The following is a 26,546-nucleotide window of genomic DNA, read 5'->3' on the forward strand; positions in this document are numbered from 1 at the left end:
GCAGCTACACCCTTCTAGAGATATGTGGAGTGAGGAGGTGTGTGTAAACAAAAAGGTGAAAACCTGAGACAAGTTTAAGATCAAAGCCAAGAACAATCCATAGCTTTTAAATTTTACTTTATGAGAAGTATATGAGATTTATATATTTATTTTGATTTTAAATATTATATTATATGAGTATATTTAATTTTTATCATACTGTTGTGGTTTGAGTTGTGTTTTTATGAAAGTCCCATTTTGAAGCCTTACTCCTAGTACCTGAGGGTGTGACTATTTTTGAAGATACAGCCTTTAAAGAAATACTTAGGTTAAGATGGAATTGTTAGCGTGGACTCTATTTCAGCAGGCCCAGAGTCTTTATAAGAGGAAATCTAGTCACACAGAGAGACTCCAGGGACAGACACAGTAAAAGGTAGACTGTGGAGGAAGACACCAGAAGGTGGTCATCTGCAAGAAAGGCAGAGGCCACAGGGACAGGTGCACACAAAGGCCACGGAACAATGCATCAAGGGAGTGGCCTTCTGCAAGTAAGGCAGGGCACCTCAGGAGGGAATGAGAATGTGTGGTTTGGCCAGCCAGTCTGGGAGTCCCAGCTGCTATGGGAGGCCAAGGAAAACAAGGGGAATTTCAAAATCAGAATAAGGATAATCACATGGAAGCTCCATAAAGCTCTCATTTAGCTTTGAAAGTGATTAGCTGATAGGGAAATTGATTTCAACACCAATTTCATCTCTTCCACCTCTTGGATTGTGAAAAAGGCATAATTTAGGAAATTCTGTAGTTCTATCCATGAGTACTTTGGCATGCATTTCTGAAAGTAAGTGCCTTTTAAAACCACAGTACAGATACCATAGGAACATTTGTCAGCATTTACACAGTACGATAAATTATCTAACACACTATTCATATTTATAAATTATTTCCTATCTTGACATAATCCTTAGGACTCTTCCCCCCTTTACACTTGTTTCTGCCTCTTTATTTATCCTTGAAGTTTGTTTCCAGGTAGAACTGATTCTGTGGCCTTACGATTCTCACAGAGTATAGAATTTGATAACTGTGTTTCCTGGTTGATATGCTTTTCTATTCTGGCTTTGCTTTAGTTTTCTAAAGTGGCAGTCTGTGTCCTAGTAACCCAACCAAATGTGATTTAGATGTATTTTTCTTTGTTAAGAGGGCTCTTCTTGGGGACATGTGGCTCAGTCAATAGAGTACCTTAGAAAAAGAGCCCTGGTTTCAATCCCTTGCATTGCATAAATCAGGTATGATGGCTCACACCTGCAGTTTTCCACTTTGGAAGTAGAGGCAAGAAAATCAGGAAGTTCAAGGTCATTTTTAGCCAACCTGGCATACATTAGACCCTGTCTTCTATTGAGAGGCATGAAGGAATACTTGTTTCTCCTTTAAAGATAATAATAGTAACTAGACTGTGGTGGGGCATGCTTTAATCCAAGCACGTGGAAGACAGAGGCAGGCAGATTTCTGTGAGTTTGGGGCCAGCCTGGTCTACAGAGCGAGCTCCGATGCAGTCTCCAAAGCTATACAGAGAAACCCTGTCTTGAACCCCCTCCTGCAAAAACACCCCCAAAAGATACTAGTAGTGAATAATTATCTCAAATCACATAAAATTATAGAATTCCAATACATATTCTAATTCTAAAATATTTTATGTTTTATTAACTGTAATAATTCTACCAAGAAAGAAATTCCTGATTTAGATGGAGTCACTATCTAGTGATGAAGATATAAGTTCCCAGCCTTATGCTACCAAATAAAATCCTCAATATAAGGAATAGATTATTTCTTGTTGAGTTGTTGGCCAAAGAGGTCCTATAGACACCATGAAACTTTATAGGCTATATTACCAATACAAAAGACCCCACAACCTAAAGGTAAGACCCTATTGTTGAAGATGGCCTTTTATTTATATCATGGAACATGGAAAAATAGAGTTGGTGCCCCATTCGAAGCTTTACCCATACTGATTAGCATTCATAGTTCTGAGAGGTATTCTGCAAACTACTGAAGAAGACAAATAATCACTAATATTTCTCAGCTACAAACTCTAACCTCTGTGACCTGTCTGAAAGATATACTTGTATGTTAGCAGCAATAAATATTATGTTAGTAACCAGCTATCTTAAAAAGTGGATTTAAGACCACTCCATGAGGTAGAACCCATGCCTGACATTGCTAAACTAGAACCTGAGACTAAATAGGCCATGGCCCTAGGAAAAAACCTATTTCTATTATTCTACTAAATGAGCATAGCAATAAAATGATTTCTAATTACTTATTGTTCAATGTGTCTTCCTCAATCCTCTATAGATGGTTGTTAATACAGAGACTCTCAACCAGACAATGTGCAGACAGTGAGAGATCTTAGAGCTCCAAATAGGATGTCTTCATTAAATCCATCTTCTTGTAGCTCAGGGATCTATGTAGAAGAGGAGGCAAAAAGATTGTAAGAGCCAGAGTAATGGATGACTCCAAGGAAACAACATCTTCTAGACTGAACAGGGCTGATACACATATGGACTCATGGGGCCAGCCCACACAGACCTGCATAGGCTCAAAGCAGACAAAATCCCAGCAAGAAGGGGAAGTGGACACAAGGTCCTATGTGAGCAAGAACCTATTTCTGTTGACATCTGTGGGGAAAGGGAAACTCAGTTTTCTCTATTTAGTCTGGGTATGTTAGTCACACTCCAGGTCAGGCGCTGTGCTCAGGAATAGTTGGCCAACACAAACCAGACTTCATATCTTTTAATTAATTAATTAATTAATTTATCTATTAAAAATTTCCACCTCCTTCCCACCTCCTTTTTCCCTCCCCCTCCCGACTTCATGTCTTTTGTGTGCTTTTTTGTCTGGTTGGTTTGGTTTGACTTGTTTTTTAAAAATTATTATTGTTTGCTTGCTTTAAGAGCGAAACAAAGAAAAGAACATGAAGTTAGGTGGGTAGTAAGGAGTGGGGCATCTAGGAGGATTTGGGCAAGGGCAAAGAATATGAACAATTTAGACTGCATACAAATTTTTTAAAGCCAGTAAAAAAGAAAGAGCTAACTTCCTGTCAGGTGCGCCTTTGTTGGTAGTTTTACCATTTGACGGAGAAGCAACAGAACTTTCTCCTGCTAAAGATTGCTGTGAATGAAAGCACAGTATGAGAGGAGTTGGAGATAATTAAAATCCCTCGACAGGGCCATGCTGGCTGATGGGCTAAATGGGATGCCTGCTCTGTTTGGAATTACTAACTTCACTTCTGCTCCCAGCCAATAACACAGCAGCTCAGGAGCCCACCTGAGTGACTTCTGCTGGGAACACAAACAGAAAGATCCCAACTAGCCGGCTGAACAACAGCGACAGACAAAACCGAAGCTCACACTTTTAGCTCTCACCGCTGCACAGCTTTTGTCTGGTGGCTGGAATCATCGCCACCAACTGAATTTGTGTTAGGATAAATGAAAGTTGTTTTTTTTTTTTAAATTTCTTTGGGATAAATGGCCTCTCGCAAACTACTCTGAGGATCTCACTTATTTGAAAATACAAGCAGTAGGATGCTGGCTCCTTGTTTTGCCTAGAATTTAATACAGTTTTATTTTTAAGTCTGATTTTTTCACTGCCATGCCCAGTTCAAGACCTCAAAATTGTGTTTATCAGCCTGCTAATTAATGCTCACCGTAATAATGAAGATCAAGTTGTAGTTAAGGACTTTGGACTTAACACAGTCACAGATATAGCGTTCATTGTAAGGACTGTAGGCACCGAAATTAAGTGGTTAATACATTCTTTTTTTGTCATGTTATATGAGTACGTTTCAACTGCTTTTGCTACAGAATAAAGCTTTAAAAATGTTGGGAATGACAGGGTGTCTATGCGAGATACTGGCTGTTTTCATCTGTTTCACCAAAGTCACCTTTATGCTGTTTACATATAGCATATCACATCGTACTCTATTATACATTAAATATACAGCACAAAATCTTTACTTAAAAATACTAAGTACTCTAGTCTGGGAAAAAAAAACAAGTTCAGTGAGAATTTAATTGTATCAACAAAAAAAAAGTTAAATTAGATTCTTGTAGCTGAGCGTGGTGGCACATCCTATAATACCAGCACTGAGGCAGGTGGCTTGTGAGTTCAAAACCAGCCTGGCTTACTGAAAGACCAGAATGGTATAGTTGATTAAATTCAAGACTTCATTACTTTTAGTTGGGTGAGGGAGTCTTTTAGGTTATTAAATCCCTTATCAGGTGTCCTGTATTCTGATTAATGTTAAGAGAGTCCTACTAGAAAAATAACCTCCCAAGTAGCAAAGAGAGAAACAGGTATAGTTGAGAAGGCCCATGGCAAGACACATTAGAAAATAGGATGCTAAGATGCCTTAGAATCCTGTGGCTGTTGTCATGAGAAATGTCCTTATATGTCCAGGGAATTCCATACTTAGTGCCTGGTTTGTAGTGCTTTGTGGGACAGGTTATGGTACCTTTAAGAGATTCATACCCTTGCTAGAGGAAGTATGTCAGTAGGAGTGGGCTTTGAGAGCTTATAGCCTCACCTTACTTGGAGTTCTTGTTCTCTTTGTTTCCTGTGTGTGGTTGAGATGCCATCTCTCAGCTTCTTGCTCTGACTGCTGGTTCCCATTATGGATGCTTTGGAACCATAAACCAAAATGAATTCTTTCTTCTATAAGCCATGGTGGGTCATGGTGTTTTTATCACAGAAACTAGACGTAACTAATACAATTGTTGTATCTAGAAGTTTGTTGTTGCTGCTTCTGCTGTTTTGAAACAGGGCTAATATAGCCCAGACTGGCCTTGAAGTCAGGATATTCTTGCTTTGGATGTGTGAACACCGGAATTTATGTCATCATGTCTGGTGTCATAAATGTCTGGTGTACATATGTATAGTTTTGAGTTCCATATTATAGAGACTATTAGGGAAGTGAATGAATCCAAAGAAAAGTAATGACAATACAGATTAGAAATATATTCTTAAAAGAAGGGAAAAGTAATTTCTTTCTAGGGAAAGATTTCTCAGTGATGCTTTTGAAGGTTTGTTCTAATGAAGAATTGAGCATTTCCCCCTCTGTCCCCCTTAAACAGAATGGTACAGATGCCATCTGGGGCCAAGATGCCCAGGGATCCCCAAGGAAAGCAACCATTGAAGCCACTCGGCTTCAGATGTCCTTAGACACAGCATATGTAAATAGGGCAGATTTTCTTTTCTTTTCTTTTCTTTTCTTTTCTTTTCTTTTCTTTTTGTACTGCGGATTTTCAAACACGTATATGCAGTTCAAGAAATTAAGTGTAAAATCACTCAAAAGTTTTATTAAAAATGAGACTGAGAACTGGATATCTGTATATCTCAAATGGGACCTTGAGCTCTCATGCTGAACACAGATCAAATCAAAACAAATCAAAGACCTAAAATCCAGACTTGAAATCATGAAAACTACATGAGAAAAACTTGGAGGCATTGGTATAGATAGTAATGTTTTGACATCAACTTCGAAGCACAGTAAACCAATATTATATGATTACAATTATGTCTAACAAGCACACCTATGGGTCCAAAGTGTGGGAACACTTATAGAATTAAAAAAAACATTTGGAACTACTCCATGAACAAAGGATTAATGTTCAATGTATTAAAAAACCTTTAAACAGCAACAACAGTGAAAAGATCCAAATAAAATGGATCAATGAGTGGAATAGACAGATCTCAAATGGAGAAATAAAGTGACCAACAAACACACAAAAAAGTCCAATGTAATATTATGAGGGAAATGCTACTAAGAACTACAGCAAGGTCAGCACACCATTAGAATAACTGCTGTCGAAGCAATGGGGTGATGAATACTAATGAGATTGTGGAGAGCAAAGGAACTCTTGTTGGCCAAGGTGATGAGACTTAGTTCAACCGTTGTGAAGAGCCTTTACAGACTAAAAACAGTTCCACTATTAGACCCTGCTATCCTGTTTCTGGCTATTCACCCCAAGGAAATGAAACCAGCTTTCAAAAAGACACCTCTACACTATTCATGGCACTATTCACTGTAGCTAAGATGAGCAACCTAGGTGCTGTCCAGTGGATGACTGGACTTTACAGCACAGTAAGTAAGCACACATGAGTGTTATTCAGCCATAAAAAAAGAATGAGATCCTGTAAGTTTTAGAAACATGATAGAATTGGAGGAAAGTCTAAGTTCAGTAAGTCAGATGTAGACAAGTGTATGTTCGCTCTTATACTGAGATGGGGCATAAGAAGAACTGATATCAGTAGCGTCAACCAGTGGAGCAGTGATTATTAGCTGTTGGTAAGGGAAGGTGCGGGTAAAGGAAGGCTGCTTTTGATTGGCACTCTTCTCTCCTGGGTCAGCTGATGTCCTGGATGTGAATGTGCTTTCTATGAAGCTGATGTCCAGAAGGTCACTGTATTTCTCCTATTTTTGGTGTTTTTATTAACATGTATTAACTATATCTGATAACGGGTTTCATGCTGCTGACCTTTTCATGCATGTACATACTATGTTTCAAAGACATTCATCCCAGTTATGTTTTCTTGTCTCCATCCCATATTTCTTTTATTTTTATAGACAAAAATCTAACTGTATGAGCTGGTCTTTAGTTACTGGATCTTGACTTTTTTTTCAGTAAAATTTTGCAGGTTTTAAAAGACTCCTGAAAAGTAATAATGTAAGCATTACATTTTTGGCTTTTGGAATAGTTCTGAATAATATATTCCCTACATATCTAACAGTAAATTTACTTTTCAGAGTTTTTCTCACCGATCTCTGTTATTGAGAGTGAGACTTTAATTCTGTGTGCATTAATTCTAGATTAGTCTGTTAATGTAATGAACTTGTTAATCTTCAAACAGAAGTCTCCAGTTATATATTCTGTTATAATTCTGGATGTTAGTTGTGAGCTTTTGATATTTTGCTTTTCACAGAAGTAAATGAAAGTTTTAAATCAGTCTAGTTTACAGATGCTAAAGTAATAATAATTTTGTAATCCGTTGTGTTTATCCACATGATTTATTTCATTGGTGGGTGGAAATATTTTAAATGTATTTTGAAAAATGAATTACTTTTTACTTTCTAAAATTTCACTTTTAACCTCTGAGTTATATGCAAAGGGAAAAATTTAACACTTTCATTAAGATACACAAGCATAAATATCAGTTAGTAAGTCATGTCTTTAAATATCTATTGTTGTACCCCACTCCATTTGTGAAGACTAACTTAAAACTTTGAAGTATCAGTGTTACTGATTTTGTTTCTTGCCAGACTAGGTTAGACAATTTTTCTTTGTTTGGAGGACTTTGTTTGTTTGTTTTTTGTTTTTTGAGACAGGGTTTCTCAGTGTAGCCGTGGCTGTCATAGAACTCGCTCTGTAGATTAGGCTGGTCTTGAACTCACAGAGTTCTGCCTTCCTCTGACTCGTGAGTGCTGGGATTAAAGGTATGTGCCACCACTGCCTGGTGACAAGAACTTTTATGAGAGCAAGATCTGAGCCCACTCCCTGCAGATACAGTTTGGAAATGTCTGTCTGTATGCGCCTTTTATCGTCATCCATCACGATTGCTTTGGTATACGTGGACTTTGAAGAGACAGATGTTAGAATGGCTGTATAATTCCTTGAGAACTGTGGGAGACATTAAAGAAGACAGAAGCCGAGATGTGCTTCCGATTCCTGCTATCTTTCTGACCTTCTTACTTATTTTCCTCATCTCCAGAAACCAATCCACAGCAAATTTATTCTGATACCATGACAGGCACAGATGCAAGTTGTTCGGTTGGAGTGGCTTTTGTGTAATGAAAATCATTGTGCCTGCACCAGGAGTTAGTGGGAACTGTTTCTAAGCCCTCAGAAATCCCCTTGATTTCTTTGTCTTGATCTCTTCCTTGTGTTTGTATAGGCCAGGCCAGGCCACAGACGAGGGCCAGAGACAAATTTCTGGCGTCTGTTCTCTCTTTCCGCAATATGAGTCACAGGGACCAAACACAAGCTCTTTTACTGCTGAGCCATCTCACTGGCCTAATTCCAGCCTTGTATATTTCTGTGTCTTTTATTTGACCTGGTCTTCACATGGCTGGACTACTGAAATGTCCATTTCAACCTTTAAGAAGTAATTATGCAGTTTGTATTTATGTAATAAATAAATTCAGTATTATGTAATCCCTAAGAAGACATTTAAGGAGGGTGGACTTTAGTTATGTAATTATGTATTCAATAATCTGAATAAATTAGGTAGATATTTAAAAAATGAAACCATTCAGCTCTGTATTTCAGGTACTGCAATCACGATACTTTGCACAGCCAATATCTTCTAAGATTTCACCATCCTGCGGGGAAGGAGGCAGAAAGTGAGAGAGGATGAGGTGTTAAATGTTGAAGGGTGGTGTGATCACAGAGCAGTGAGGAGAATATCACCCAGCCTGGAGCATGTGTGCTGTGCCCTTAACCTCCCGGATTTCCTACGCTTGCAGGATGCATGTTGAAGATCACCATGAACACGCATCTTTCAAGTTAGCTGTGTTGTGTCAACTGCCTCAGTTAATGTTTTCTGGCAGACTGTCATCATTTCACCTCTCTTTCATCTCGAGCAGGTTAATAAAGTGTCTCTTCAGGAGCAGTGGCAGTAGCATTGCTGCAGAACACTAAGCTGCATGCTGAAGTTATGCTGAGTAGCATTGGTGCAGAACACTAAGCTGCATGCTAGAAGCATGCTGAGTAGCATTGCTGCAGAACATGAAGATGCATGCTGAAGTTACGCTGAGTAGCATTGCTGCAGAACACTCAGCTGCATGCTAAAAGCATGCTGAGTAGCATTGCTGCAGAACACGGAGATGCATGCTGAAGCCCTGCTGAGTATCATTGCTGCAGAACACTAAGCTACATGTGAAGCCATGCTGAGTAGCATTGCTGCAGAACACTAAGCTGCATGCGAAGCCATGCTGAGTAGCATTGCTGCAGAACACTAAGCTGCATGCGAAGCCATGCTGAGTTATCAAGCATAGTTTTCCTGTAAGAACGGTGGTGATGGGAAAGTGACATTTAGAGAGGTGGCAGATGCAGTACAACTGCAACCTGTACGTCTGTAAGTCTCTCTCATGTCCCCCCTTTTACTACGGTAAAATATATAACAGCATTTACCATCTTTACCATTTTTCGGTACAAGCCAATGTCATTTAGTACATAATACTGTGTAGCTGTCGCTGCCGTCTGTTTTCCAAACACTTCTGATATTTTAAAACCGAAAGTCAGTTGTCATGAAGCAATAACTCATTTCCACCCCTCATCCCGCTACTACTCCCTGTCTGCGAGCTTGGCACAGTATCCAACATGAAGGCAGTTCAATCCTACAGCCTTTGTCCTTTGGGACTTCTTTCTTTTCCTTACCTATATCTTCAAGGATCATGCATGTTGAAGCATGTGTCAGAATGTCCTTCCTTTTTTTATGACTGACTGCTAGTCCAGGTTATGTATGTAGTATATTTTGCTTATGCCTTTGTCTGTAGACACTTGGGTCTCGCCACCCGATCTATTGTGAATGATGCTGCTGTAGACAGTTGTGCAAAGTCTTTCTCAATCTTTTGTTACTAGTGATAGCCAACATGGTGTGCAGTGGACCTCCTGAACGTATTCCTCATGACCGAAGTCTTGTGCCCTTTGACCAGCATCTTCCCAACTTCACCCCAAGCCTCTGACAACCATTCTTCTACCCTTTGTTCCCATGAACTCAAGTCTTGTAGATCTGTATGTGAGTGAGACCATATGATGTTTGTATTTCTGTGCCTGGCTTATTTGTCTTAACTTAATGCTCTCCATGTGCATTGATGCTGTTGCAAATCCATGATTGACTTCTTTTTATCGGTATGAAATGTCTATATTTACTATGTATTTGAAATTACTTGTTTGTCAGTGGATAGTTAGGTTGATTCCATGGCATACCTGTTTGGGAAATAATGATGTAATGAATGTGGGAATGGAAATGGCTACTCAGCATACTGAATTTATTTCATACACACACATACACACACACACACACACACACACACACACACACACACACACACACACTGAATTGAGATTTAGAATCCTGTTGTAGTTCTCTTTCTAATTTTTTGAGCCACCTTTTATTTTCTGTACTGGCTATGCAAGCATGCACTTCCCACCAACAATGCACGAAGTTTCCTTCTTTCTACACTGTCGCATAAATATTTGTTATCTTTCACTTGAAAAAAAGACAAATTCTCACGGTGTAGCCATTACTGAGTGGAACTTAGTGTGTAGACTAGGCTGGCTTTCACCTCACTCTGATCTACCTGTCTCTGCTTCCTGAATTTAGAAGCATACACTGGCTGTCATTCACTTTCTTAGTGATATTTATTCTAGCAGATGTGAGATATATCTCAGCATGATGGATTGGGCCTTCATTTCCCTATATGTCCAAAAGTACAATCTCTGGGTCATTTGATAATCGTATTGGGTTTTAAAGAAGACATCATGTATTTTTCCCATGTGTCTTGTGCTGTCTACCACTTTCTATTCTGCCTACAGTGCATAGGGTTCCAATTTTTCCACATCTTCTCTAACATTTGTTGTTTTTTGGATTTGTTTTGCTAGGTTGCCTCCCTAATGGGTGGGGTGGAGTCTTAGGCATTATCTCATGATTTTGATTGACATTCCCGTGATGACCAAGACATTGTATTCCTTTAATGTGTTCATTGGCCATTCATATGCTTTCTTTGAAATATCTTAGTGCACCTCTCCCATTTACTATTTGAGAACAGCTCTCACTGAGTAGCCAGCATTGTCTTGAAACCATGGAGCCCAGGCTAGCCTGGAATTCACATTGACCCTCTAGCTTCAGTATCCTAGGTGTCGACATCACAGAAGTAAGCCACCACGCCCTGCTCCTTTGTCTTTTTGAGCTGTGTTAGGTTTCTGTTGAATTTTTGGGTTTGAGTTTTCTCTATAATAGAGATTTTAGTCTGCTGTCTGATACATGGTTCACAAACATTTTCTTGTGTTCTGCTGACTGCTCTTTGACCTTGCTGAAAGTGTTTCTGAGAAACCATTTTCACAAAGTCCATTTTGTCTACTTTTTATTTTGTTGTCAATACCTTTGTGTTATGTCTAAGATATTGAAGCCAAATCTGATGCTGTGTAGTTTCTCTTGCAGTTTCAGCTTAGTGCATCTTCATTTTACATCTTACACTTAGACAGTAAGTTCATTTTGAGTTCATTTTTCTGTGTGATGTTCAGAGCCCAGGGTCATTCTATTACATGTAGATTTCAGTTTACTTAGCACAATTTATTCAAAAGATTGTTTTCTTCCTGTTGAACAATCTTGCACTTTTGCCAGAAATAATTTGGTCATCTATGTGAGTGTTTGGATGTGGTTGTCTTATATGTCTATGCTCATGTTCATGCTGTACTATTTAGAGTTTAGATTACTCCATGTTAGAAAGGCTTGATGTTAGAGAGCATGATTTCTCCAACTTTATTCTCTTTCGGGATTATTCTGACTAGGTGAATTTTTCTATTTAGGAAAAGAAGACATTGACATTTCTATAGGGACTGGGTTAAATAATGTATAGATCTTGGAAGAATATTGGAATTAATTATAAATCTCACACTATGTAAATACTATGTGTCTCTCTACTTATATCTTATTCATATTCTTTATAGATGTTTGATAGCTTTCGTTTAAAAGGTTTCCATATTTCACCGTTAGTTCCTAAATATTTTACTCTTTTTGGTGCTGTTTATTATAAATTAAATAGTTTATTAGTCTTCTTTTTGGATTGCTTTTTGTTTATAAAATTTTAATCAATTTGTGGACAGTGATTTTTTTCTTGTATTATACTTTGTTCAGTTTGTTTACTTGTTCTAACAGGTTTTCAGGATGTGTACTATATTCTAGATATTAAGTTTATATCAGATGTAGAGATAATTTTACTTTGCTCTTTCCATTTGAATACCTTTATTCTTTCTCTTGCCTCATGATTCTAGCTAGAACACCCAGTATTTGATCTAATAGAAATGTAGGAGCCAGAACCTTTGCTATATTCCTGATCGTGAAGAAAACTTACAGGGTTTTTGACATTATTATGATGTTAGTGGTGGATTTTTCATATGTTACTACTACACTGAGGTAATGACCACCTAGTTATTTGAGTGTTTTGTTTTTTGCTGGATCTTTTACAGATTGCAACATAATTTGAAATTATTGTGCAGTTCATATGCCCCTCCTTATTTTACTGTGGTACCTTCACATTGCACACTGAATTAGGAATAAATGCTGCTTGCCTGTGATATATATTCTTTTTAATACACAGTTGAATTCAGTTTGCTGGTATGTTATTGAGAATTTTTGCATCTATGTCAGGGGAATGTTGACTTGTAATTTTCTTTTTTTGTAGAACTTTGTAGATACAGAATTGGTATCAATGTAATGCCTTCTTCATAGAATGAGTTACAAAGGAGTGTTTATGCCTCTTCATGATTTTTTTTGTTTTTTCTTTAACAAAGTTTGAGAAGATTTCATGTTAGATTTTCTTTGAATAAATCTGATGTCAATGTCTATTTTCAGCTTGAGAGAACCTAGAAACAGCTGGGAGATGTGCCTTTGGTCATGCCTGTGGGGTGTTACCTTCATGACTTTAATTGATGTGGAAGACCTCTGTTTATTGTGCATGGGGCCAGTCTCTGGGCTTGGAAACCTAGACTCCCCAGGGAGACACAGAATGTTGCATGGAGGCATGCATTCCCTGCTCTAGAATCTTCACTGTGTAGGTGATGGGACTGGGTATTTCAAGCCCCTGCTGCCTTGCTGTCTCTGCCCTATTGACCTTCAATTCTAGGCTGAAACAAACCCTCTTTCCCTACAGTTGCTTTTGTTGAGTATTTTACCACAGCACCAGGAAAAGAAACCTAGAGGCAAGCACCTGCTCGAGGGTATGCAAGCACCCGCCCCAGGGCATGCAAGCACCCGCCCCAGGGCATGCTTTTCACTACAGATTCAAATTCTTTACTCATCATCAATCTGTTCAACACATTCTCTTTCCTCCTGGTTTCTTCTTGGTAGGTGTTGCCTTTTGGGGGATTTGGTCATTGCATGTACATTTCCAGTTCACTACTATGTCATTGTTCATAGTAGTATCCTTTCTTTTCTGTAGAATTTGTAGTAATATCCATTTCTTCATTCACTGTGTTAGTGAGTTGAATCTCTTTTCAGTTCATCTAGCTAAAGCCGCAGCAGATACTAAAATCAGACCTTTTTATGCTAGCAAGTGCTGTTCCACAAAACTTTATCCCTGCTCTGTTAGTATTTATTTATTTACTTATTTTTCATTATTTATGGGCTAGTTTGTTTGTTTGTTTGTTTTGAGACAAGGTCACACATTTTAATTTAGGCTCACCTGAAATTCACTATGTGGTTTAGGCTATCTTTGAACAAATAGAAATCCTCCTGCCTCAGCAGGCAGAGTGCTAGAATTATAGGTGTGAGGACTCACACCTGGCTCTAAGCTATATTATTTAAACCATATTCCTGTGATGCATGTGAGACCACTGATTGCCAAGGCAAAAGAGAAAGCAGAGAAGAATAACCGTACTACCTGAAATTTTTCACGGATGAGGAAACCGGGGGCTGCTGCATGTCTGGGGTTACAGGGATGGCACAGTCATTAGCTCTGACTGCCATAAAAACGTCCTGTAGGGGGCGATAGCGGAAAGTTGTTTCCCAGCAGCGTTAGAGGCTGGAAATTCCTCTGCAAGGTGCAGTGAGGTGGCTGGCTACCCCTGCAGGCTTCTTTAGCCTTCTAGGTTGTTGCCATCTATGCCATATGGCCTTATTCTAAACTCACACACGTAGACAGGAGGACAAACTCACCACTGTCTCTTTTTGAGATGCTTTCAGTCCCTCCCTTGCGATTTCTCTTGTCTGGCATTTCTAGCTCAGTTTGTTGCACTGGCGCCAGCAAAGTGATCACGGCCACTGGTTCTTGCTGCTGGTACAGAACAGTGGCACGAACATGGCTGCCTACTGCTTTACCTTCTTAGAGCTCTTGGAACTTCGTTTTAAGATCTGATTAATTCATTATAGTATATATTTCTGGCTTTGTTTATTCATTTTCTCCCCGCCCTTTAAAAGTGGTTTTTAATAAATAATATACAGGCAAGTGTTTATTTAGAGCAAGAAAAAAGAAGGCCCCAAGAAAATAAAGAAAGAATGAAATGCTAAAGCCAGTGCTATAAAAAACACAAAGCCCCATTAGACTGTTATGAACTATACACCAACGAATTGGAAAACCCAGATGAAATGAATAAACTTCTATATACTTATTTCTGTCTGGATCATAAATAGCACAAAACTGTGTTAAGAGTAAAGTACTTGTCTCTTGTGAAAGTGTTTTCCTTAGAACTTTGCCAGTTTCTTCCTGTTTGGCTTCAGCTTATTGTCAGGTGCATCTGTCTGTGACGGTTTGATCGCCCTGCTCTTTTGAGTCTTTTATTAATATATAAGGTTCTTCATTGTCTTTTGTGACCTGTTTGCTTTTAACTCTGTTTTGTTTAATGTTTGCAGAGCCATGCTTCTATTTTGTTTTTTTTTTTGCAAGAAATGTCCTTTTTTTGTACTTTTCTTTGTAACCATTTTCCATCTCTGTATCAAAGGAGATATCTTTCTCCATTGTCTCATTTGCAGCTAATTTGCATCTAGACAGCACTTATGGAAATCATATTTTTAATTCGTTCTAATGTGTGTCTTTTGAATGGAGCCTACATTCTGTTTACACGAAACTAATTTCTAATAAAGAAGGGCTTTGGTCATTGTGCTAATTGTCTTCTGGATGCCTTACAACTTTGTATTTGTTCCTTGTCTCTTGTTTTACTTTCTTCCATTGTGTCTGCCTGATAATTGTAATGACACATTTATATTCCTTTCTCATTAATTTTTTTCCAGATGAGGTCTCATTATGCAGCCCAGGCTGGCCTCAGACTTGTAATGTGCCTCCACCTTCAGGGTTCTGGGATTATAGGCATGCACTACTGTTCCTGACATTCCTTTCCTAATTTCTGTTACATATATTCTTTAGCCATTTTCTTTGTGTACATCATATTTAATGCACCAAAGTTACAGCATTTTACTTTGAATATATAGCAGCTTTACTTCTATGTGTATGTGTCTTTTGTTTTTTCTTTTTTTAAAATTCTGGTTTGTTTATTTATTTTGTTTGTATGTTTGGTTTCTAAAGAGAAAAATAAAGGACATGGGGTTAGGTGTGTGGGAAGGTGGGAAGGAACTGGGAGGAGTTGAGGGAGGGAAAACTATAATCAGACTATATTGCATGAAAACAAATCTATTTACCGTCTACATTCGTATATACACATACACACATATATGTATGTACACACATATATGCACATATACTACAGCCAACAGCCTCTACCGCTCAGCGTTGCTTATACTCCTATCTTTGTCTTTAAACGCCTTGATAGTAATGAGTGTTGTTATATGTTTCAGTTTGTTCTGCCTAGAGGTTCTTAAGGTTCTAGGGTGTGATATTTTTATTCATGCCTTTAATCACATATGGGGAAATTCAGTCATTATTTACTTATATGATCTTTGTTTATGTTTTTCCTTTTTCTGGAGCTCACTCTCTCTGTAGTATGAGTGAACGGGTGTGTGCCATGTTTGTGAGTATGCAGTCAGAGGCCTGAGGGTGACACCCACTCTCTTCATCATCACTCTTCCCTTTAGTCTTTGTTGCAGCGTCTTTCATTGACCCTGGTGCTCGCTGATCGGGCTAGGCTGTCCAGCCATTGTGACTCAGCGATCTTGTCTCCTCCTCCTCAGTGTTGACCATAGGCATGCTCTGTCACGTGTAAGTGACTATGGAGTATCTGCACTCAGATGCCCACACTTGCATAGCCATTGCTTTGCCAGCTGAGTCATCTTCCTAGCTGCCCATCCTTCTAGAGCTCTGACAAGCCTGTGCGTTGGTCCACTCGGTGTGTTATCCTGGTCTCTAAGACTCTGTTTCTTCTCTTTGGGTCATTTTCCTTTCTGCTCCTAGGGTACGTAGAATTATCATTTTTATTTTTGTGTCTTCAACTTCACTGGCTCCTTCTTCTGCCTGCTAGAATCTTCTCTTGAATGTTTGAACAGTGCTAATAAGCAGTTTGGCTCCAGAATTCCTTCTGGCTTTTTTTTTTTTTAAGATCTATGTTTCTCTGGTTTCATTTTGTTTTACATCATTTTCTTGATTTTTCTCCCTCTTTAGAAGTTTTTCTAAAGTCTTTGTAGATGTTTTCTGTGGATGGCTTCTGTTGGCTTAGTTTTCTGTTTGTTTTGTATGCCTGCTGATGTTCTTGAAAACTGTGTTTTGGAATTTGCTGGCGCTGTGAGTCTGGACATGGTTCTCGCCTTTGCTGGCTCTTATGTTTTGTGTTGGTTTTGTTATAGGAAAGGTCTCTGTGTGGAGGATCAGCCTGAGGTGTAAATGTAAGTCTTTGCAGGCATTTCTGATCTTCCGTCACCTTCTGGTCACTTATGTTTGTCTTGTACACATTGTTGTTTTTAAGTCTTGCTTGCCAGACATAGCTCCCAAAAGGAAAGAATATGGAACAAAGAAGGGTTTTGAAGAAAAGGTGGTAGTTCCTCAGATCTCCTGGAAGTCATTGCAACCAGCGAATATGTGGGACATCAGCGGCCCTACTTCATCCTTGGCCTCTTCAGATCCTAAGCAGAGATAATGGGAAAGCGGGATGTTTTCAAGGTGTGCACCCGCTGTTCAAGGGACATAAACACAGCTGCTGTCACAGGATAAGGTGTATAGGTTGGGAAGGGACTACCAGTTAGGAGTTGAACTGACTTTGTAATCCCGATAGGCTCCAATGTTGGAAAATAGTTACACTCAAGAGTCTGCCAATGATGTTTCTGTCTCGATGGTAAGACAGGTTTGAGAGCACCCTCCTCTCTCTCTTCCCAGAATCCCTTCATTCTTTGTTTTAATGTGTCTCACGTTTGTTTATATTAATCCTAGAGGGCAAGTTACTGTCATCATTTACTTTTTATAATTGTAGTTTTATTATTTTTATTGCATTTATTTATCTTATGTCTAGGAACACGTGTATAGAGGATGTGGCTCTCTTGGGTGCATCCTAGGGACAAAGTAATGTTGCCAGACTTGGCAGCAAGCACCTTTGTCTACTGAGCCATCTTGCCTGCCCAGCAAGCACTTGATGGATAAGAAAACTTGCTGCTTGGCCAAATCTCTGTAGACAATATGTGTCACAGCCAGAATACACTTGTCTTAGGGTTTCTATTGCTGTGAAGAGACACCATGACCCCAACAACTGATATGAAGGAAAAATTTAATTGGGACTGGCCTACAATTCAGAGGTTTAATCCATTATTGTCATGGTGACAAGCATGAATGAAAGCAGGTAGACATGGCACTGGAGAGGTAGCTGAGAGTTCTACATCCAGATCTGTAGGCAGCAGGAAGAGACAGTAAGCCACTAGGCCAGACTTGAGCTTCTGAAGCAACAAAACCCACCCCCCAGTGACATACTTCGTCTCCAGTGGGCACTTCCTCCAACAAGGCCACATCTTCAATAATGCTGCTACCTATGATTCTTCGGAGGTCATTTTCATCCAGACTACTACAGTACTCTATGTCCTTTAAATCTGTGGAATGTCCCTAAGATAACAAAGATAAAATAGTTAATATGAAAATCAGAGAAACAAACTTTCACAAGCTACTTCAAATACAAGAGAGTAATTTTTTGGAAGCTTGAGAAGTGGAGAATGAGGTGAACTAAGACCAAATAACAGGGCTACTGGGGAAACAGCTCAGTTGGTAGAGTGCTTTTCTCACATCCCATGGCCCTGACTTTAATCCCCAGTAACACATAAACCGAGCTCATTTATGCATGCACTCAGAGATGCAGACAATGGGACCAGAATTTCAAGGTCATTGTCGTGGACAGTGTTCTGTTGCTATAAAGAGACACCATGACCATGGCAACTCTTACAAAAGAAAGCACTTACTTGAAGGCTTGCTTATGGTTTCAGAGCTCTAGTCCACTATCAGCATGATGGGAAACATCGGGGCACACAAGCAGACATACTGCTGGAGAGGCAGCTGAGAGTTCCGGATCTGCATCTGGATCTGCAGGCAGTAGAACGAGAGAGAGGGAGGGAGGGAGGGAGAGAGAGAGAGAGAGAGAGAGAGAGAGAGAGAGAGAGAGAGAGAGAGAGAACAGAGAGGACAGAGTCATTTGGCCTGGTTCGAGCTTTTGAAATCTCAAACTCCACCCCCAGTGACACACCTCCTCCAACAAGGCCACCCCTCCCTCCTAATCCTTTCAAATAGCGCCACTCTCTGGTGACCAAGCATTCAAATATATGAGCCTATGGGGGGAGCATTCTCATTTACACCACCCCAACCCTCCTCAGTTAAATGGGGATTTTTAAGGACAAATAACAAACAAAGGACAGAAACTGAGCCTGATTTGAACGTTCACCAGGCAGATGCCTAAGGAAGATATGGAGGAAAGACTGAAGGAGAAATTTGATGAGGAGACAAGATGGGAATCTAAGGGTCTGTGAGGCCCTTTTAGTAGCCTGGCCCATCAAGACATCTCTTTTGGAGACTGACCTTTTGGCCTGCTGGTCTTAAATTTAAGCATGTAGAGCCAGAGGTTTCACAGGGATAGCAGGTATAAATAATTGTTTGTTTGCACTCTATGTGATTGCATGGTTGCATGTGAAAGTTGCTGGAAGAATGGCCACGTTCCCAGTATCTCTGAGGTTTATAGTTCATTACACACTTTTGGCCATGTGAGCATGGGCGACAGAGTTCCCTATGGGTGTACTTCAGAAGTCACATAGCCACACAGTCAGACAGTGGTTCTCATCCTGGGAAGACATAATAAAATATGGTTCTTGCTTTTTTATTAAAGACCCTTTTAAAAATAGTGCATGCACATGTAAAAATAAAAAGTAAAAGTATCTTCCTTTGTCTTGCCCATAGCGTCTTTTCTTCTCTAAAGGTATCTACCATTCAAACTTTATTTGTTGTTTGTTAGAGAGATGGTTAAGAGCACTTGGCGCTCTTGCAGAAGACCCAGGTTTATTCCCCCAACCCACATAGCATTTCATCTCACCTGTAATTCTAGTTACAGGAGTCTTGACATCTTTTGCCTCTGTGGGTACCTCTGCCAGTACACATAGTACACAAATACATGTTCAAAGAAAACACCCATACTCTTAAAAAATAAACCTTTAATTTTTTTAAAAGTAAAACTTTCCTTCTCAGTCCGGTTGGAGTTGGTGGGCTCCTATTCGCTCAGGTAAACTGTTTCAGTGGGTGAACCCATCAAGGTCTTGACCTTTGGCTCATATTCTCATTCCTTCCACTCTTCAACTAGACTTTGGGAGCTCAGTCCAGTGCTCATATGTGGGTCTCTGCCTCTGTTTCCATCAATTGCTGGATTAAGGTTCTATGATGATATTTAAGATATTCATTAGTCTGACTACAGGGCAAGTCAAGATTGGGCCCCCTCTCCTCTATCGCTTAGGGTCTTAGCTGTGGTCGTCCTTGTGGATTCCTGGGAATTTCTTAAGAGCCAGGTTTCTTGTTAACACTATAATGGCTCCCTCAATCAAGATATCTCTTTCCTTGTTCTCATCTCTGTCCTTCCTCCATGTCAACTATCCCATTCCCTCAAGTTCTCACCAACTCTCCCCTTCTCCCCTCCTCTTCCCCTTCTCCCCTTCTTTCTCTCTTGCCCCCATGCTCCCAATTTTTCAGGCAATCTTGTCCGTTTCCAATTTCCAGGTAGATCTATACATGTTTTTCTTTGGGTACACCTTATTACTTAGCTTTTCCAGAATCATGAACTATAGGCTCAATGTTCTTTGTTTATGTCTAGTATCCACTTATGAGCGAGTACATACCATATTCATATTTTTGGGTCTGGGTTACCTCACTCAGGATAGTGTTTTCATATTCCATCCATTTTCATGCAAAATTCAAGATATTATCTTTTATTTTTTTTATTTTTTAACCTCTGAGTAGTACTCTAATGTGTAAATGTGCCATACTTTCTTTATCCATTCTTCAGTTGAGGGGCATCTTGATTGTTTCTAGGTTCTGGATTTTACAAATAATGCTGCTGTGAACATAGATTTGTAGTGTGATTGAGCATCTTTTGGGTATATGCCCAAGAGTGGTATTGTTTTTTCTGAATGTTGTTGACAGTTGCGTGGCTGGGGCAGACTGATTTATCCCTACTGCATGTACTGGCTTTTGAGGATCCTATTCTCTTAGGATGTATACCTTGCTCAGCCTAGATATAGTAGGGAAGGCCTTGGGCCTTCCACAAAGTAATGTGCTTTATCGTCTCTGAGGACTGGATAGGGGTGGGACGGGAGGGTGTATGATGGGAATAGGAGGAGGAGAGGGAGTGGGAACTTGGATTGGTACTTTTTTAAAAAAATCTAATTAAAAACATAAAAAAACAATCACAGAGGAAAAATAAAAACAAAACTTTCTCCTCCATACTTTCTGAAAAGTATGTCCAACTTGATATTATGTGATTATACATTTTATAAGTTATAAAAACATTAAACATTATCTGGTATTGTGTTGTATTCATTTTTTAAGTTGTGTTTTTAGAGCCTGGTAAGACACTACATTTAGCTCTTCCTCCCTCCTCTTCAAGGTGCTTAGGGTTCTACCACAGTTTGAGAACGGAGTTTACCAGTTCTCCATAGGCGTTCATATGATTTCCAGATTTTTGCTCTTCTAATAATGCTGTAATGTTTTCACAGCTGTACAGTCCCTAGCTCAAAGGATAAGAACACAGCTTCTTAATGAAAGTCCAATGGTCTCCTGAGATGAGAACTGTTTCCAAGCAAGGAGGGTATAGAACTCAGGGTTAGGAAGGAACATAAAACAGTCCAGGAAAAAAACAGAACCAGAGATGCTATAAGGGTTCAAGAAAACTCTAGCTGTGTGATAAGAGTGATAAATACTTCTGGCAATCATTTTAAAAGTGGCCTTTACAGTTTAATTAGCACAGCTCCTCCTGGGAATATTTAAGAATAATACTTTAAATGTCACTGTGCTTTATTGCAACAATAAAGATGTAACTTTTTATAACTGCTATTGTCTTTATTTTCATTGTAAAAATGGTGCCTGTTTACTGCCCATGATTTGAAAATGCAAGAGCAGATAAATCAGCAAGCATATTTTAATCTCTAGAGACCCGATTTGGCGATAACCAACACATCAATCTCTTATTTATGTATTGACTCTTACACAGCTGAAGCCATATGGTATATGTGCTTACATCTAAACTCCCTTGAGTTAATCACCTTGACTGTGTTGACTTGCTACATTAGTATTTTATGTTGTCTGTTTTCTTTCCTTCAGGTAATAGAAATTTAGCAGTGTTTTGGGACGAGTTCAAATACCAACACAGCAAAGACATGGACAGGTCTGTAGAGTCTCTCCTGTGCCGAAGAAGACAAGCCATGGCGATCCCATTCATCCTACAGTGTGGTGAGTGCTGAATGCCAAGCTGCCAGATAGTCGTGATTTCCTAAATGTTCAAGTCATGGTGATGAAAAGACACGAGGGTAAACCATGGTGTTTGCTTCTAAGGAAGTTTCTGTCGTGGCAAGAGTTTAAAGTAAGTACAGTAGAGGGCGAATCAGGCTAGGGAAGGGTTGGATGCAGAGTTCTTTGAACCTGCAGTGAAAAAAAGAATGGGATGGGGGGATGGAGGTAAGATTTCACGACAGAGGCATGGGATAGTCGTTATGACAAGGCTGAGTGGAGGTAAGGCCCAGGGAAAGAGGGTCGATCTCAGAGATGCACCTTATTTGAAATATTTGTGATGGAAAGCAAGAAACAGCCACTTTCCTGCTTTTATGTCATACTCTGTCTAAGACTAACAGGGATTCTGTAATCTAATAACAGAATAAGTGGAGGATGACCCACTGATGAAAGCTAGAAGTATTTTCTTCAGTAAATACCTTTATGAGGTCCTGAATTCCAGGCCTAGTTTTCACTTTGATAAGCAGTGGAGTATTGGAAAATTCCCAGTAGAAGGACAGCAGCTGAGAGTCACGGAGCACTTGGTATGCTTTCAAGCCACTGTATGGAAGGCTTGGAATGAAAGACAGTGTGCCCTCTGTCCCCAACAGTTCAGCAGGGAAGACAGACAAGTGCCAACAGAGCGCCTCCCTGCCTTCTTCTGGGAGTGGTTCGGGGGGAATTGATGACTTGGTGCAGGACCAGAACAGAGGGGAGGTCAAACCTGCGATGACAGAGTTCCTCATAATAGAAGACCTAAGGGATAGATGGAAATGTCTGAACTAGTATGTGGTAGTGCGGTTTAATATAAGGAACATATAGGACATGTTTGGAAAGCCTGACTGAGGTAACTGATGACAGTATGTGACAGCCTGCCAGCTGACAATTTTAATCACCAATAATGAATGTATCTTTGATACCTGCCAAGTACTTAAAATACAGTCTCCAGGGGTGAAGGGCTCCATGGGATGGGGGCAGTCATTGTATCACTCTGAGAATTAATCTCCTCTTTAGGGAAATGAGACTGGTTATATAGTTATGTCATAAAGTTGTGAATATATGACCTAGTAAGTGTCAAGTTTGCTAAGTGATCAAGGAACTGTTTCGCTGTGTTTATTTTCATCATCATTAATAGTGGGAAGCCATTTTATCCTCAGTTCCTCTTTATATAAATGCTAGTAGAAATCTTATTTTTACAGATGTTTGTACTGAAACAGAAATTAAGTCAATCTCCCAAGATCCACAGGCTGTAGGAGGTGGTTCAGGTGCTCATTGACTCTGCAAAGTGCTTCTATCTCAGGGGTGCACAAATTGTTTACCTCTGTGTCAAGAGGGAATGCAGGGTTAAACTTGGCTTTAACCTAAAGACAGCAGTGTGCCTTGGACCTTAAAGAAAGGAGGGATTGTAAGGGGAAACACACAAAGAAATCAGAGTGGGTTGTGAAATAAGGGGGGCATATGGACGGAAGAGGATAGCGTGTGAATGACTTACAGATCTTCACTCTCCTTCTTAGCGTGGTTGGTCATAGAAAGTAGAGCAGAATGGATCAGGCTGGAAACTATAAGAGTCAGGTCACTGGAATTCTTAGGGGAAAGGAGAATGAGATCTAGCAAGTTTCCTTTGCTTCGAAGGAACAGCATCTTACTTGGAGGGAGCGGCAGCAGTGATGGTGTCTGCGCATTTCTTGACAAGCTTCTCGCATAGCCCTGCCAGCAGGCATGGGGCGTGTGGTGAATGGGTTACTACTTTGGGCATCTCGGAACCAACTTATGTTTTATTTATTTATTTTTTAATGATGCATTCACTTCTTTCATGTTTTTCTCTTGATGGTCAGATCTTTGTCTCAAATGGAGAGTCCTGCCTTCTCCTTCTAATTACCACGAAGAATTCCCTGACATGTGGATTTGTGCTAATAATCCCAACAACCTGGAAAACAGGTAGCATGGATGAGCTTTTTAATAATACCTTATCACTGTAGAATTTCCAAGGTGTACCTTACAAGCCTTGCACATGTTAGTTGTAGCAAGATTTTGGCTTAGAAACTGGTTTCTCTTCAATACCTTCTTTAGCTCCTTGCTACCTATGAGAATATTGTTTTCTTAGTGTATTTTTCTGTCTTTTAAAGGAGATCTGCTGTAACAAAGTTCAGGTCCTGGGGTATATGCAGCTCCACCCTTCCCTGGCAGGAAGCCTTGGCCTCCTGACTCTGCCTTCTCTTTCGTTCACAGGGCACACAACCTGATTCTACCAAAGTGTTCTTGAGAGGGTACATCTAGGGGCACTACACTCTTAGACCATGTGTTCTTTTTATCTATTTAAGTCATATATTGATTTTATCACTTTCTCCGCCGGAGGAAGAATTTGAGACTAAATCGGAAAGGGGTCTGATTAAATATTGATGGCTGTCAATGTTCTTACAAGCCCGTTTAGACTAATAGTCTTTCCCTAGGGAAAAAGAGTTAATCTTCCTTTTTAACAGAGGCACCCTCGCCCCAGCATTGCTTTCTGTACAAACGTCTCTAACTCTTTAGGGCCGATGGGTAAGCGGACTGCTATTGGTAATAGTGACACTAGGGTCATAATTCTTGTTGAAGCATTTTTATCCAGCTCTGAAAACAAAGCCCAGAGGCTTGGGAAGCTGTCCTTCGCAGCTTTCTCTACTTCCGGTTTCCCGGCGACCCTGAACTCTCATGCTCTTGCCCTCTTCCCTTAGTACTAGTGATGCCTCACAGAGCATTGCAGAATCGTCTTCCGGACTACGTTAATTTTGTCCCTGCTACTCATCCAGATAACACCACTTGCAAGGGGGAGGTAAAACAAATGTAGTTGTTTTGACAGAAACCTGATGGACCTTGAAAATCTAAACTCCAGAAAGTGCTTCTATTTATAGTTTCCCGAAGCCCCTGAACTTTTAAACACGCTGACACAATATTGACCATCTGTATTTCATTTCCACTGAAAAGATTATAATAAAATATGCATAAAACAGCAGCAGGAGGCTTAGCAAGATGTAAAAGCACCTAATTGAGGCAGGCCCTTCCTGCATGGGGACCTCAAGATCAGTGGTGTAGATAGGATGACTCCTAGTGGAGACTAGGGATCTGTCATGTGGTCTCACTGAGTCCTCTGATTCAGCTTTGGTGAGTGGGCCTGCCTTCCTGAAGAATGGGGCTTGACATCTGCCCAGAGATATATGCCCTGTTAAGTTTAGACAGACGCATATCAAATAAATTTCTCTAAACAAAGTGAAATGGTTATGCATGAGGCATGCTCTGTGAGTGCACGAGCTGAGTCTTGAGATGAGACAAGCTACTGTCTGTATTTACAGAGAACACGGCTGGAAGTCCGAAGCTGCTTCCTCGTTGCCCCCAAAGTCAATGCCAATGGGTGGCATTTGCATGAACAAGGGTCTGTGTAAACAATAGAACCTGAAACAGAAACACCATTCTCTTCCATAGGATTTGTACATTAACCATTTTATTTTTACAAAGGCCCTGGGAACTCATCCCATTTCTAAGAAGAGAAATCCCAGATACTCAGAAGGCTTGAGTGACATGCTAAGGATTCCCACTTCACGGTGAACCTGAAACCAAGTGTCAGACACAAAACATCCTATACATTCCAGGGAACCCAGTTTACCTACATACATTTAATGATTCAACCATCTTACACATGGTCGTATTTAATTCCCGCAGTCGCGACAAGGTAAACCGGAGCTAGTGCTATTGAGGCTACTGAAGTCTTGTTTGTTTTCCAGTTTGATCACAGAGGGAAAGGACATTTTTGTCAAGTCGCTGAGAAATAGCTACAAGCACACTCCCATCTTATTCATGATATGCATTCATTTGTATTGAATTCAGGAATCACCAAACCCCAGCAGGATAAAACTGATGCCTATTATTTGACTGAACCCAAAACCCCTGAATTGTGGAAAGGATGCAAAATACGTAGAGGTTGTATTGCATTTTAAAATATGACCAAAAATCTTTGTAGGAAGACAGTTGGATGCCCTTCATTGCAATAAAAGACTTAATTTTCTTTGTTCTGAATGAAAACTTCACATGGCTTCAAGGTTCTTTTCTCACAAGAAACAGCACTGTGTTGGCACTGCCCCACAGATGTCTTCGAGTTTATGTTGGCAGTAGCTATAGATACAGTAGTCATCCTTGGGATATGTTTATGCAGTACCTTTCTTTGAAAATAACAATAATAGCCAACACCACATGAAAGTAGGATTAAGCGTTTTTTCACAGCTTGCTTGAATTTGATGATAGTTCTTCACTTTCTCTCTGTTGGTAGGGGGCAAGAAAAATACATACTCGCAGTCTTGAGAAACAGAGCTGGTGGTTTCCATCCGTCTTATATTTTCTTCCCTGTTTCCAGTGACAGGAGGCTCTCCCCATTGCTAGCCTTCTCCCCTCCAAGCCCAGTGCACATACATTTTCTGCAAGTTTGACCCCTCTTTTACTGATGGGCCACAACTCTCCCCTGCTTCTTTGCATGAATAGCAGAAAACTTCATAACATAGAAGAGACCCAAAAAGTTGACATCTTCATTTCATACTACTACTGCACAGAGCCATGCCCCAAATCAGAACTGTACTCAAAGAGTTCAGCTCCTTCCTTTCTGCATCTAGTGTTGATACCAAGACAAACTAGACAATTTCATTTTTTTAAAAAAAAAAATTGACGGATTCAGCTCTCTAGAACATAGTTCTAAAAAATTTTTAAAAATTAAAGTAAAATGGTCCCAAGCTTTCCAAAATAAAGGATTAGTTATTTTTTGTAACCATGATGAGAATTGTTCATGGCTGTAAAATACTCAAAACTGGGTGCCAGATTGATTGTCAAGTACTAGGCCGCTGAGAATAGGTCATTTGGGAAGGACATGCCAGTGCGGGTTGCTCACTGCCATCTA

At 39.8% G+C, this 26,546-nt stretch overlaps 1 protein-coding gene across 1 annotated transcript in view; it reads left to right on the forward strand.

The window, feature by feature from the left end:
- The window catches only part of Morc1 (MORC family CW-type zinc finger 1), a 154,529-nt gene that overhangs the window by 69,424 nt on the left and 58,559 nt on the right, over positions 1-26,546 (forward strand). The window contains exons 15-16 of the mRNA XM_085685555.2: positions 21,464-21,592; positions 23,464-23,566. Of these exons, the coding sequence (XP_085541681.2) occupies positions 21,464-21,592; positions 23,464-23,566 (232 nt within the window). The remainder of the gene's footprint in view (positions 1-21,463; positions 21,593-23,463; positions 23,567-26,546) is intronic.

Source organism: Myodes glareolus, chromosome 2 (assembly GCF_982192425.1).
Source record: "Myodes glareolus chromosome 2, mMyoGla1.1, whole genome shotgun sequence".
NCBI classification, from domain to species: Eukaryota; Metazoa; Chordata; class Mammalia; order Rodentia; family Cricetidae; genus Myodes; species Myodes glareolus.